Consider the following 15,380-nt stretch of genomic DNA (forward strand, 5'->3'; position numbering starts at 1 on the left):
AAAGGGAGATTAACAACAAAACTGATTAATTAAAATTTTATTTAATAAAAACTACATACATACGCAGAAGTATATCCTACATTCTTCTCATAGACCGGTCCTAAATCCAGACATAGATCACTCACAAAATCAAAGTGCTCTGACGTTTTTTTTAAAAATAATTATAACAGTATGTAATTTATTGTACTTAATATTAACATTAACGCTATGATATTAGTCATTTCATTCAGTATGTTACCGACTCGACGACCAGTTTCAGGCGTCCCACCGCCTACGACTGCATCATTCTCAATCACGAGACAGCATCACTTTAATTATTATCATAGTCCATGCTGCTTTTAACACTTCGAACTGGATAGAAATTACAAAAATACTATTCAACTAATTTTATATATTACACATATGATTTCAACAATATCATAAATCAATTTAATTTACATTTGTAAATTCTTAAAACCTATATTTTATATATTGAATGCTGTGAAAGCAGAGAACTCATATTTTGTTTTTCTTTTCCAAACACGAAATGAGACACGATCTAAAACCACATTCTTACTTTATATTTACAATCTCCGATGATGCGCACGTTTCAAACGCACGCAGTCTACATCCTAGATATTCGGGCACCATTGACAACGAACCTCATTACCTAATCTAACAAATGAAAACATTCATAATTTTTAAGACTTAAAAGGCAGCATACCATTCATTAGACATCTATTGCACAGAACTCTTTTATAATGTAATAGTCTTTCTTTCTATAATAATTAATTGCAAAATATAATGACTCGATCACAACTGTCGTATCCAACCGTTTAGCATTGGCGGGACGCCTCGTTAACAGACAACTGAAGTGAGGGTTGTAATGGTATTTCAGCAGACGTCTCTGAGATATCGGAGCCAGGCGTGAATAGGCGTCGTGTCCATTGCGCGCTGTCCTCACTCTCCGCCTCGCGGCCTCCCCCCGACGACGGAGATGCAGCGTTCGATTCTACTGACGAAATAGTTTTCTCCGCGATGTCATCGGTTAAAATCGGCATCGATTTCCCGACGGAATCGTCTTCGTTTAATAAAGGCATTGACATAGTAGCGGTCATTGGAGTCGTGGATTCCTCTGTAGATACGAACGTCATTTCTGTGTTGGGCGACGTTAAGAGTGTTGTTCCGTAATTATTGCTGCTTAACGGATCCGTCATCTTGGGGGCTATTCTGGGATCGGTGACCGTTATCGGTAGTTCTAAGGAGGTAGGCACTGTGTGCGGGGTCACGCCGATGACCGCTAAGCCGTCTTCTAAATTCGACGGTACGGTCGGCTCGCTGTCTGCCTTTGTTGGCATCTCGACCGGCGTCATTATTGGTTGATTTAAGGTGCTACTAGTCTCTGATACGCGACAATGAACCGAAACGTTAGCATTCAAGTCCCTAAAATCGGGCGCGTCGTCCCGAGGTGTGTCTGCGTGAAACACGTCACTATTCGCCAGGGCCGCTTCCAAGATATCTCTGCGCTCAGGTTGAGGAGCGATTACTTGTAAAGGCTCCACCGCCATGGGGACAAGCTGATTGTTTTCTAAAATCAATGGCCGATTGTCGATAGGCGTAAGAGTGCCATTATCTTCAACGCATAAGTAAAAAGAACCAGGCGGTCCTCCGAATGGTTCTCCGGGCACCGCCAACAGGTGACTGTCGGCGAGGGGAGCCGGTAGCGGCGCAGTGGCCTGTTCTGGTTGCGATACCACACTCTCGACTTGCTTTGCTATTGCGGTAGAAGGTAAGAGTTCCTCGAAATTTTCATATTCGGTATACGTTGAAGTGGTTTGCGGAAAAGCATTTGCTGTGGTCGAAGCCACTGAAGGGCCAGACGAAAGGGGAGCCAGAACCGGCATCGGCACCGAGTTCGGCGAGGGAGCCGGTGCGATCGCTATCTCCTGTTTAATTTTCTTTAACGGCGCTGGAGACTCGGTAATTTGTTTCCTAGCTCTTGATTTTTGAATTTGAGTGACTGCAGTTTCGTTTTGTGGTATTGTAATTGACTTTTGAATTAAAATTTTCTTTTCTTGGGCCGGCGTGGCAGGCTTCTGCACTATTTGACCCGTTTTTTGTAGATGTTCGAATTGCGCTGCGGTTAATTGCATCATTGTACCGGATTTTTGTTGCAGAAATATTAGGGGTTCAGTGGTAGTTTTATGTATTGTCTGAACTATTTTTTTTGGTTCGGATGTGACTATTCGTTTCGGGGCAGGTCGTATTTCAGGCATGGGAGCTATATTGTGTGCAGTAGTAGAAACTCGACCCCCAACGATGAGTTGACCTTTAGAAGTTATGATCGTACTTTTCTGTTTTGGCACGATCCTAGTTTGAGTTTTTTGAACTGCAGCAGATTGAGGTTGAGCTTTTACTGTGGTAGCAATCGTGGTTACAGTTTTCTGCGTATTCGTATTAGATGTTAGGCGATGAGCTATACTTTTTAATTGGGAAACGTTTGGTTGTTGTTTATTTGGGAATAAAATTTTTTCATGTTCTGGTGTCAGTAGTATTCTAGATTGTGCTCCCTGAGCATTGGTGATGATCATAACGGTATTGCCCGGTGTAGTGGCATCGGTTGATGACGGCAACAATTTAGCAGAAACCGGCTTATTATCGACAGGATTGCCAGTTGTTTCTGGTCCCTTCGAAACAAGCACGTGAGTCTTCCCAGTTTGGGGATCGATTACAATTTTTTGGGTCCGACTCGGCCGCGGAGAATTCGGTGTTGGTAGAATAATGAATTTTTCAGTTTTTCCACCCTGAGCAGATTGGACCACCGTAGGAGCCTGCTTTGTTTCTTTGACAGTAGTTTCAGGTTTTGTCATTATAATCTTTTGTTTCCCAGTGGTTTTATCTATTACCAGCATAGGTTTAGCACCTCGCAATTTAGATGATTTAGAAAGGATGTTAGGAGTTGTAACTTTATTAACTTCACTGACGGGGTTCATAAGTAAAGTTTTTACTTCAGGTTTAGTAGGTGTCGCACTAATCGGCACTTTATCATTTGCCTCGGATGTAATTTTCGTTTTAATCAATTTGGATGGATTCGAAACTGTACTGTTGCCGGACATGACTACGGGCATTTTTTCGATATTCTCTGCCGTTAACAAATCTTCAGACAAAACGATAGGCATCGAATTAATATCGAACATAGTATCGTCGGTTGGTGTTGAGTTATTCAGGGTCTTCTTCTCATTCATAGGCACTATCAAAGAATTCTGAGGTCTTATTTTCTGAAGTTTCGCAGGTGGCTTGGCTACTTTTCTAATTTTTTGCTGTATTATTATCGTGTTAGCGTCCGACGAAACCTCTGGTGATGTTTTAATAGTGTACGTCTGTACCGACGAAGGGTCTTGCGCAGGATTGTTAGTTCTGGATAGTATAATCTTGTCCGACGATGTAGAAATTTCAGAAGTCATATTGTTAATAACGTTTTTGTTCGGAGTGGTTCGTCGGATTATAATTTTTTGTTTTGTAGATTGTGCCTTTCCTTTTAATGCCGATTTGGCAACATCAAAATTAAGGATATTTTCTTTCCTCGGTAGTATTATTTGCTTTGAACTGGATGGAGACACTTTTGGTAGGCATGGTTTTTCTAAAATTTTCAACAATTTAGGCGTCGCTGTTTCTATTTTAGCATTCATACTGATGTTTGGTTCATTGTTGTTGTCACTGTTTGACAATAACGACACTTTTTGTTCTATGACACTATCAAAACTTTGGTCTTCAATTTTGAATGCTTTTGTGTTAGACATTTTCTTATCACTATTTTGATTCGATTCAATAATATTTATTTGATGATCTATAGTTTCTGACATCTGTACTAATGATTTGGCAGCATTCAAGTTTTCGCTTTTTTCTTGCTCAGTTTCGTAACGATAGTTAACATTGCCATTACCAGTTGCAGTTATAGAGTCTTTCATGGGCACAATTTCTGTTGAAAAACTTTTCGCCCCTAAACTAGGCGAGACCTGCTCAGAAGGTACATTTTCGTTTGATTTTAATATTATTTGATGATCCTTTTCAGTTTCGATTGCGAGTTGCATTGTAAGATTCTCGTGGTGTTCGTTGGGTTTTGACTGAATTGCTGTTGACGGGAGATTGATAAGAGTCTCGGCAATTTGCAGATCAGATTCTGATGGCACCGTCTCTATTGGCATGACAGTATGGTTCATTGGTACATCAACCTCTTTTACCGATCCATCGTTGCTTTCAATATCTTGATTAGTGTCGTCAATTTGCATTTTACTCAAAGTACTAGGCTGTGTCGATTCGTCGCTACAGATACGTGTCTGAATGATATTATTATCGATGATTTTTTCCAGTTCTGCTTTATCTTTTTCAATAGTTGTTATGGGCTCGTTTACTCGGTCACTATTACCATTATCGTATTCCATATTTTGTAAATAATTACCGTTGATGTTTAAGCTATCTTTATTATCATCTTCGAATAAATCTTCGGGTGGATCGTTACTGATGACGCGCGTCACACGATCCGCCTCTCGTGATACGCTCAATAAAGCATCTACTGCTGAAGCCGTCGACTCATTCATGTATCGTGGCTCATATATTTTTTTAGGTGTGACTATTTTTTCAATAATTTCTGGGCGAGGTTTAGAAATGGAAATTTCAGCTTTTTCCTGATTCAGCACTTGGTTTTCTACAGAATTATTATCCGTCTTTCTGGGTTCAGTTGTTATTTCAGGGTGTCGCTCAACTTTATTTATCTTTATGGGAGATCTTATATCAGGTGTATCAGCATTTATTGGTTTGATTTCTTGTGTTGGATACAACACATCCATTGTTGTTGTTTTTACGGAAACATTTTTAGGTAGGGTCACTCCTGCGGTTTTATCAATGTCCATAGATTCTGTTGCTTTTGACATGTAATCGCCAAATTGGTTGTCGTCTGTAAAACACTCAGAGATTTCTGCATTCTTTTCTTTTTCGCGTAATTGCGCCGCCTCTGCCTTCATTTTCTTTAGTTGTATTTTCGGTGCTAAGCGTGCTACTTTCACCGGTTCTATAGGTGGTGAATCCCTTGCTTCCGGAGAGGAAACGGCATCAGATCCATTAATTTCACTTTCAGATATGTCCATCCTTTCAACTGCATTTAACTGCTCTGCTACATATTTCCCGATGGCGTCTTGGCTTCTAGAGTGTCGACTACGAAAAAATGTTTTCGTTTTGAAAATAGCTTTAGTTGGTATAGGATCAATCACAGGATTCTCAGCTGGTTTCTCTGGGAAATTGTCACGACTTTTATCTGGTGACTTAACAACTGGAGGTTCAGGAAAATTTTCCTCCGCTTTTAAAGGTTCCGGAACGGACGGTAGCTCTGGGACGTTGGTCTTACTTAGTATATCAGCTACTTCTCTAGCAACCTCATCTTCGTCCAAGCTTTTTGCCTCATCTTTCCGTTTCGGATTTTTTACTCTTGGTATTTTCCTACCAGCATCTGTTTCAATTGTCCAGTCTTCATCTTCACAAAATTCGTATTTTGAGTCACTTGAACTCTCAGCTTTTTCAGTTATAGGGGAGTCATCGGATTTCTTTTCGACAATCACGACTACATCGGCAGGGACCTGAGCACTCGGTACTTCTGCTGGCGTAGGAACTGCAGGAGACTCGACTGCCACTCCAACTTCAGGTGATCCTGTCATCACTATTGTTGAGGACTCATCATTTGAGTCTTCATCAATATCATCCCAATCTGCTAATAAGCTGCTCTTGATTTCTTCATCAGTTTTCGTCTTTTTAATTTCTTCAATAGTCACAGAAACTTCATCGGCTGGTCGTTTTTTTACTTCTGATACTTTCTTGACTGCTTTATCGGCCTTCAGAATTCGTGACTTGCGGGTTTCGGAGTTCTTGACAGATGATTTTGGTTTTTTTGTCAGGGTCTTTTTACGAACAGGTGATGGTGTATATGGCATAAAAGAAAGACTATGAGTTTTGTTGTGTAGAATTAATACATTCAAACGCGTTGTTGTAAATGGACAAGCATGACATGCATATATTCCGGAACTAGACGGTAGCGGCGTGGAAAAGTTCGAAGAAACTGGTTTCTCAACATTCTGAGTTTCCTCATTTTCATGTTCAGTTTTAGCTTCTAATGTGTTATTCTCAGCATTAATTCCACTTGTAGAAGGCGTTGATGAAATATCCTGAGTGGTCTCAGTACAAGGTGTTTTTGAACCTTGTACTAAAATGTGTACTTTGTAATCTGTTTTTTCTTTCATCTGAAAATTTCAAAATTAGACAAGTGAGTTTTTTCAAATAACATTCATAATTATTCTTTTTAATTTATAATATTTACCTTTCTTGTAGGTGTGAAGTTTTGCAGAGATTCATTTTGTCTGCTTTTTCCGCTCTTACCTATGTAATTAAATCATAAATGTAAATATTAATGAGATTATTATTAATTTAAGTTTAGAGTGCAACTGGTTAAAATTTTTAATCTAAGTACCTTTCTTCACAGAGCTAGGTGTCTTCCTAGGATCGCCAAAGAGCCCAGCATAGCTTTGCCTTTTCGGTTCTTGAAATTCTTCCCTGGAGAGGATGTCTGGGTCACCTCCCACAGATGTTTCAGCATGAATTACATCATCAGGGAATTTTTCCATTAGACCATGTTTAGTTCTATACATATCTAAAATGAAAAACATATTCTGTGAAAACTGCTACAGTGAGTCATCATCATTCTCCTGCCCTTCTACCAGTCACCTAGGGTCGGCGCAACATGTTTTATCCTTACATGCTCCTCTAGCATATACCATTTCTTCACTCACTCCCCTCTTACAATATCATCTTTCACACAATCCATCCATTTTTCTTAGGTCTACCTCTACTGCTACAGAGAGTAAAGACTATAAATATATTTTTTCAGATTACATACTCCATATTTATATTTGAAAATGTTGAAAAATATTTATACTTACAAAGTCCTTTTTTGATAAAATCAATTTTCCGGCTACATTCATATTTGGAGATAGAATTCTCGTTCTTCACATATTCACTGAAAACATTAAATAAATTAATTGTTTTGTTTAGATTTTGTTAGTTGTTTAGATACTTTTAACTCTACCAAAGATTACCTCTTGTGAAATTTTATAGTACATAAAGAAATATATCTTTTATAAGTGACTAGAATTATTAGTTTTGTTTATATTTTGTTTACAACTGAATATTTTCAAATTACGGAAACAATTAACGTCATACTTTACTATGCCGTTTTATAATTTTCCACAAATTTTCGTTGACTCTTATTTTACTCTTTAAATCATGTAACTTGTTTTTTTTTATTCTTTTAAACCCCATTTATATATGACAGAATATTTTAGATGGTGTACAAGAATTAAACCATGATATCCAGTACTATTCATTTACCTATATCATCAACCCTATTTCCAATTGTCCATTGCAGTATTCAAAAATTGAGAACATTTTTAGAAAAAAGAAAATGACAAGAAAAATAAATAATGTGTGTGGTTAAAGCTTTAGATATGTATAAAAGTACAAGACAGAAAAGAGCTTGGAGAAATTCAAGGTTCAACAGCATGTACAAATGCGGAAAATGAAGAGATTCAGAGAAAGTTCATTCGCTTTCATTATGTGAGGTCTACAAGCCTCAGGATTCCTGAGATCACAGGGCATCAGCAAATCTTGGATTTAGGAAAACAAATCTATTTTCAATTTTTGGCATATCCAATTAAGTTTAGTTTGAGCTAGTGGGAATATAATATATATATTTTTTATTTTAGAACTTCCTTTTCTTTTGTCAATTATTTTCGCTTTTTTATTTACTTTACATAATTAAAAAAAAAAACCTATCCAAATTTTGGCATATAATAGCTTTTAAAAAGAAATATTTTGTTGTGTTCCCCTCTTTCTGTCCATATGTGGATACTGATTACAAATAAACAAGACAATTTTCTATATGAAGCAATGATTATATCAAACGCATTCTCACTGTTGGTTTTCATACTGGCATATATGCACTTTAAGTACATGAAATGCACATTTAGAATAACTACAGTCCATATACACCACACAACATACAGGCGACTTCAGATTATTCATTCATATTTGTTCTTTGTGAGTGTGGCATCATACACACCCACAAAAAGTTGACAGAACCTAGCCCACCCACTAAACGACTCCCCTGCACTCTTACACCCGATGTCCGATCTCCGTTCGGAGTCAAAACCCTGTCAGAGTAGGGGGGTTCCCGCGGTCAACACTACAACCAGACACGCGGCGCCACCCCGAGGACGCCCGACCGACGAGTCGTCGAGGCGAACAGAACCTAGCCCACCTCAACTCACACATCAACATCATATTTACTTTATTTCTACTAAAGAAGATAGTAAAGATGTAAATTGAAGCGGTAGGCAGCGGCTTGGCTCTGCTCCTGGCATTGCTAAGTCCATGGGCGACGGCAACCACTCACCATCAGGTGGACCGTGTGCTGCCTACAAGGGCAATTAAAAAATTGTGCATGTCTACAGGGAGACTACTACAAAAAAGATATGCATTCTCGTTTCATGCGTCGGATAGCTGTTATATATTTGTGCCTTCATACTCAGGCCTCAAGGTGGGTGACAGCATTGTCATATCCATGTAGTGTTAGTAACTGCTTAAAACCAGGCAGGTCAATAAGAGTAAAATATTATTTTCACACTATCTGTTCCGGAGAGACAAAGGACAAAGAAAAACTGTCACCTCATATGTCAGATGCTAGGCAATGGAACGGAATATAATAAAAACGTGGTGATTTTCAAAAATCGTGTGAGGAAAAATCTCATAAATTTACAATTTACAAAATACATATTTAGTGTATTAGTTGATTCCCATTGGCACTCAAAATAACTATTGACAATAGCATGTTCAGTATGAAATATATTAATGAACCTTGAAGCTGTCACGACAGCTTTTTCGTGCTATTATTTTTGTAAGATTACAGTAGCATATTGGTTATTTTTTAATTTCAATAAAATGTTTGTTTAACTTAAAATTTACACTATTTTTATCCATAGTTCAGAACCACAATTTACTCATAGTCTAATACTTAATTATTTTCTTTTGGAAGACATACCGGACAAAGTTTCAAAACATTTACAAGATTTGATATTAAGGTCTTCTCAACTTTTTACATGGAATTAATTTTATTAATTAGATTTAAATACATGTTATATTTGAATTATATTTAACAAATCTTACAATTATAATTTTAAAAGTAATTATTATTAAATAAACAAATCAACAAAGGAAGGCAAAAGGGTTAATTTAATATCATGTTCTATGAATGTTAGCACGTACTTTAACAAAGAATTACACTAAAATACTTACTATGCGTCCTCCTGGAAGAATTTCACGATAGCTATAGGAGGCTTCCGAAAAGAAGACAACAAGTCGGATGGAAGCTTCTCTGGGGCCACTACTTCACTGGGCCACCAGCATGAGCCCAATTTCACCCAAACTATCTCTCCATCTAAATATTTAACTTCACTCTGTTCACTCATCTCCACTTATCTTTTTATGCAAAATGCACGACCATATTTTGTCAAGAAGTCACTGTAACAGAGCGGAACCGCTAATACATAATTAACCATATATTAACACATGATTTAAATCATACCGCAATTATTTCATAAATACGAGTCTCACAACCATTAAATAAAGTCTTTTGCCCTCTATTTGTCAAAACAGTAGCAAAATATTAGTTGTAAATATCACCGACTGCGTACGAAATTATTCTGCGTGTTTCTTATTGTGGTACCACTGATTTAATAAAAGAGGGCAAATACTACTGATTAATTACTTATTGGCAAATAAACATTCTTTTAATATTATTTACTGAATATTTACAATATTTTTAATACTTTTTTTTTCAATATTTATAGTTCTGCAATAAAAAAGGAATAAAAATACCCAGGCGGAAGACAATTTTGAGGTTGGCGTCAGCAGATACCAACATACATAAAAAATAGTGTTGTGAAAAAGCAAATTTTAGTCGATTTTGCGGAGCTACACAACTACCACAACCAACATAGACTTCATGCGTTGTACTCTTTTGCCTTTCTTGTTCATAAGCTTCGAAATCAAACTTGTGAAAGTTGTAAGCAATTTGTGTGTTAAACTACAGTCAATGAAGTAGGAAACCTATGGAAATGAAACGTCAACCAAAATTTCGTGCCACTGTGACGTCATCTGGCCACAAAACATGGCGGCTTTAGTGCTGTACAAAAGATTTAAATGTTATCAGGTTTTATCGATAAACCTTCTTGGCTCATTTTATTTTAAATATTGTTGAGTATTATTTATTTGTAGAATTTATACTTTAATGGGAAGTAAGTAGGTATATTGTTATGTGCAAATATGATATGATTTAGATGGGTGAAATCTAAGACAAGTTCGTCCTTCGAATTTGCCAAGTAAACGATATGATGATTTTTAAAAGTTGCTACACTGATTTTATAAAGTTGTCGTTTGTCGCAAAACATAAAGATATGGCGTAGTTCAAAGCCATCAGCCCATTTCTAGCATGCTAAATGTTATCGTATTTTGAGTACGTGTTTTTCTTAGACTATTACAATCTATTTTAATTGTTTTGCTGACTCTAAAGTCCGTAACATACTACCGCAGCGCACCCCAAGGAAGGTGCGCTGCACCATTTGAATCACTTTCGCTTGAGAGTGATTCAAATTTTAAACTTATCAAGGGACCGCGTGAAAAAAAAAACACCTACAGAACATTTATTCATTAATTACAAACAAATTCACTGGTGGTAGGACCTCTGTGAGTCCGCACGGGTTTACTGGTGGTTGGACCTCTTGTGAGTCCGCACGGGTAGGTACCACCGCCCTGCCTATTTCTGCCGTGAAGCAGTAATGCGTTTCGGTTTGAAGGGTGGGGCAGCCGTTGTAACTATACTGAGACCTTACAACTTATATCTCAAGGTGGGTGGCGCATTTACGTTGTAGATGTCTATGGGCTCCAGTAACCACTTAACAACAGGTGGGCTGTGAGCTCGTCCACCCATCTAAGCAATAAAAAAAAAATAAAAAAAAAAAAACCTCATTCCTTGTGACTTCCTCTCTAATATCACTTAATTATTAAATATTTAACAAATTTACAATAGTGTTTTACTCACTGCGGAATAAAACTATTTTATTTAAATAGTTCCGAAGAGATTTTGTCGGTAGCCTTTTTCCCGAAATATCTAAACAGAATGTCTAAATATGTTTTGATGACATATTTTAAAGTGGTATTTATGATTAGTGTCATGATCAATAGATTCCGACCGAAAAATGGATTTTTCGGATGAGGGCTCCAAAATGAATTTAAATACATATAGATAATAGTTTTAGGACATCGACTTTCTTGAGATCCTATAAAATACGTTTTAATTATTATTTTTGTATGTTTTAAGCATGATCAATTATGAAATTTTATATAATCAATCATATTAAATCGATATCATAGTCAATAAATAATGTACAACCCAAAACAGACGGCCGAACTGACGTGACAATGACATTTGGCGCGCTAAACATGGCGGATTTTCGGCCTCATTAGACGGAGACGGAGATATTTACGTATATTCATGTTTCATTTTATGTACGCACTGAAATACTGTTATATTGTTTTCCTGCGAGTTAAAGTTCTGAGTAAGAACGAGATAGATATATGTTTATGTATGTGCCTTCAAAATGGGTGCTATTTATATAAGCAATTGTACGTATAGAACAATATGTCGTGTCCCTACTATATAGGTCTATGACTACAGTACATGAGATGCCTTTCTTGCAAGCTTACTATAGTCAAGCTTTCATTTTATGACATTCATGTCTAGTTATACTAATGTAATGCGAAGACGGCTCACAGGTAGTCTCTCGCAATATTCAAAACTGTGAAATCCGCACATCGCCAGTTTTTTATTTTATTTGTACAATGCATTGAAAAGTCGAAATTATTATAATTTTTGTCATGATTGTTTAACGGCATGATTCTCACCGAAATCCAAATGACAAAAGTATGAAAGTCTATCATCCTCTGGGTTCGTCGTATGCGTCTTTCTTACTTTAGTTACTCGATAACTATTAAATGGGCATAATTAGGAAGAAATTTGTTTTTATCTATGCATAAGATTTCGAATCTTCAAGTTCAGATATTAGTCTGACAGCAACACTATCCTAGGTATTTATAAAAGTAATAAGTCTGTCTTCAAATTACTTTTTCATCTTTATCTAGGGTCTGTAATTAAATACTTAAGCAGATTATATTTTATGTTACTATTAGAATACAGTTTTGTAAAACTCTTTATAATTTATTATTTATCTCTATAGATTTAAATACACTATAGATAATACACTAAATTTTCATTCTCCTGTTCTTTTGCGTCACCTTTTTTGTAGCTTTCAGAATAGATTGAAGTCGTTCTGCGTACGTGTGTATGTAAAATTTGTAGCTGCCAAAAGGTCATAAAAATGCATTGAAAATGTTTTAATCAAAACTGTAAAAGGACCTCATTTTTCGGGTTTTTAATCGGTGCCTACTGGATCGGTACTTAGAATATGTAAAGTACTAATTGTATAAAAAAACAAGATCTCAGAGTAACAAATTCTACAAGTTGTTTTATTTAGCGCGATGACATGTCCTTCTTCAAACGAGGCTTGCGGAGAGTACTTAATGGTAGGCAGCGGCTTGGCTCTGGCCCCGGCATTACTGACGTCCATGAGCGACGGTGACCACTTACCATCAGGTGAGCCGTATGTTCGTCTGCCTACAAAGGCAATAAAATTTTTTTTTAAAAGTAATGGAGGATAGAGATAAGGAACGCACTGTGTGAATTTCAAAAAGTGGCCGTCGAAACACGGCCAATAACGGTGGCGCCACTGTACCAACTAATGTAAATTAAAACATCGCGTCTAAAGTTATTAAATGAAATTTTTTCAACTTAGGTCACTTTATTCCGTTTGTAACTACTACATTAATATGATTTCATAGTTGTTGGAAGATTTTGAATTATAATTTTTCTCTACACTGCTTAAGTAAATAAATTGTATATACAGATATGATACAGATACTAGACAATGCTTAGGTAAAAGAAGTTAGCCCCTAAAAAAAAATTTTGTTTTCTTATTTTATACTTATTTTCTATTAATTCGTTTGTTCATCATTTGTTCATGATTGTTTACTGTTAATAATTGTTTGTTCGGCATTTATTTATTTAAAAAAATATATTTAAAAATATACCTACAAGTTAGCCCCTCTAATGCAATTTTTAATATTTTTTCATCCTTAATGACTCGTAAATATTCATTTTCGATTGTTCTTATATAAAACACGTTTGTTCTCTTTCGAAATTACTCGTTTTTTGTTTAATTTACTATTTTTATTAGTTGAATAAATGTATGCAAAATATGTGTACTGCGCATGCGTCAACTATAATGCCTAAACTTTCTACGCGGTTTAAACGTGAAAAAAAAAACAAATATAAATCCTGAAGGAGCAATTAATTGGTATACAGTTTAATTAAAAAAATTAAAAAATAAATAAATGAAATAATGTGCATTGGCGTTAAGTTAGACCAAATACATTTTTTCCATCCTCCTACTCATCGTTATGAAAGTATAAAAAAGATAGGGAGTTCACATAGGTAATATAAGCAAATATGTAAATATGTTCATTATTTATCTTTCAAGAGATAATGTAGGTATACATTATAATAACTTTTTTACACAGTCGAAATTATATTCCTAACATTAGTAAAATAACATTTTAATACGATAGGTAAGAGGATGGAAAAAATGTATTTGGTCTAACTTTACGCGAATGCACATTATTTCATTTATTTATTTTTTAATTTTTTTAATTAAACTGCATACCAATTAATTGATCCTTCAGTATTTATAATTGTTTTTTTTTTCACGATTAAAACCGCGTAGAAAGTTGAGGCATTATAGTTGACGCATGCGCAATACACATATTTTGCATACATTTATTCAACTAATACAAATAGTTAATTAAACAAAAAATGAGTAATTTCGAAAGAGAACAAACGTATTTTATATAAGAACAATCGAAAATGAATATTTAAGAGTCATTAAGGACGAAAAAATATTAAAAATTTGCATTAGAGGGGCTAAGTTGTAGGTATATTTTTAAATATATTTTTTTAAATAAATAAATGAAGAACAAACAATTAGTAACAGTGAACAATCAATAACAAATGATGAACAAACGAATTAATAGAAAATAAGTAGAAAACAGGAACCAAAAATTTTTTTGAGGGGCTAACTTCAGTCACCTACAATGCTTGTCGTTAAAGAGCAATTTTTTTTTGAAGCACACATTGGCAATGGGTTTTGATGTTTGTACTTTGTAAAAATAATTGCTCCAGTATTGCCATTTACAGATATTCCTGTAAGTGTCATAAAGGTATTACGGATTATTATTGTTATTAAGTAATAAGGATTCGCTGGAGACTGGCATTTACTGGAGGTAGGGCGTACTGTAAGCCCGCATGGAATGATACTACAATATCTCTAGTTTCTGCCGCGAAGCAATCATACATTCCGATTTAATCAACAGTCGTTCAAAATAGCCGTTATAGATTTACATAATAATATCTTCTTCTACGCTACACTCATGCCAAAGTGTTCATGAGCATTATGCTTTACCACGTAACCACTTTACATCGGGTGGATCGTAAACTCATTTAAGTAATAAAAAAGGCAATCGATTTTATTATGCAATTGAACAGAACAGATCCGAACTGTTCAATATCAACGTCACCGAGGTGGTACGTGCTGAAAGTCACAACCGATAGAACATAATAGCTCATGATATATATTGAATATAGTAATTATATAATTCTTTTTTACCATTTACGTAACGCAAGTGTAGTGAAAATACACAGAAAACCAAATTATAACAACGTTTTAAATAAATTCATTACATCTTCGGATTTTTATATTTTTTTAAAAGCAATCTGATTTACGGTACGGTTACCGTTACGGTTATAGTATTTCTTCTGCAATACTTATTGAACGAACTCTATGGCTCAAAGATACTTTTTTTTTTATTACAAATAATAATAATAAATAAATATTTACTAACAATCACGCCACGTTAACTGGTCCCGTGATAACTTCGTAAAGAACTTGTGTTACAGGTACCAGATAACGGAAATAAATGTAAGATTTTTATTATACACATACATATATTTAATATACATCCATAACCCTGGAAAAGACATTTATATTTATCATACAAATATCTTCCCTTGGCGGGATTCGAACCCGCGACCCCTTTGTGTAGTGACCATGTCACTTACCACTACACCAAACGGC

At 35.6% G+C, this 15,380-nt stretch overlaps 1 protein-coding gene across 4 annotated transcripts; it reads right to left on the reverse strand.

Annotated features, from left to right (window-relative positions):
• Positions 1–22: 22 nt before the first annotated feature.
• Positions 23–10,173, reverse strand: LOC101737406 (mucin-2). 4 transcript variants are annotated; one of them, XM_038018615.2, is made up of 6 exons: positions 9,955–10,173; positions 9,373–9,597; positions 6,963–7,039; positions 6,494–6,673; positions 6,344–6,402; positions 23–6,266 (listed from the first exon to the last, which is right to left on the reverse strand). In XM_038018615.2, the coding sequence occupies exons 2-6, from the start codon at positions 9,543–9,545 to the stop codon at positions 816–818; spliced, it is 5,940 nt and encodes a 1,979-aa protein (XP_037874543.1). In that variant the 5' UTR covers positions 9,546–9,597; positions 9,955–10,173; the 3' UTR covers positions 23–815. The 4 variants fall into 4 exon arrangements, with proteins under 4 accessions (XP_037874543.1, XP_037874542.1, XP_062530653.1 ...); XM_038018614.2 differs by lacking the exon at positions 9,955–10,173 and adding an exon at positions 9,694–9,810; XM_062674669.1 differs by lacking the exon at positions 9,955–10,173 and adding an exon at positions 9,694–9,807 and having other exon boundaries at positions 9,373–9,616.
• Between the last annotated feature and the right edge of the window lie 5,207 nt (positions 10,174–15,380).

This window comes from Bombyx mori, chromosome 21 (assembly GCF_030269925.1).
Source record: "Bombyx mori chromosome 21, ASM3026992v2".
NCBI lineage: Eukaryota > Metazoa > Arthropoda > Insecta > Lepidoptera > Bombycidae > Bombyx > Bombyx mori.

Coding starts and splice junctions, on each gene's coding strand:
- LOC101737406 (XM_038018615.2), bottom strand. CDS start 9,545: ATGAGTGAACAGAGTGAAGTTAAATATTTAGATGGAGAGATAGTTTGG. Junction 7,040..9,372: donor TTCTTCCAGGAGGACGCATA/GTAAGTATTTTA, acceptor TAATGTTTTCAG/TGAATATGTGAAGAACGAGA. Junction 6,267..6,343: donor ACTTCACACCTACAAGAAAG/GTAAATATTATA, acceptor TGAAATTTTCAG/ATGAAAGAAAAAACAGATTA.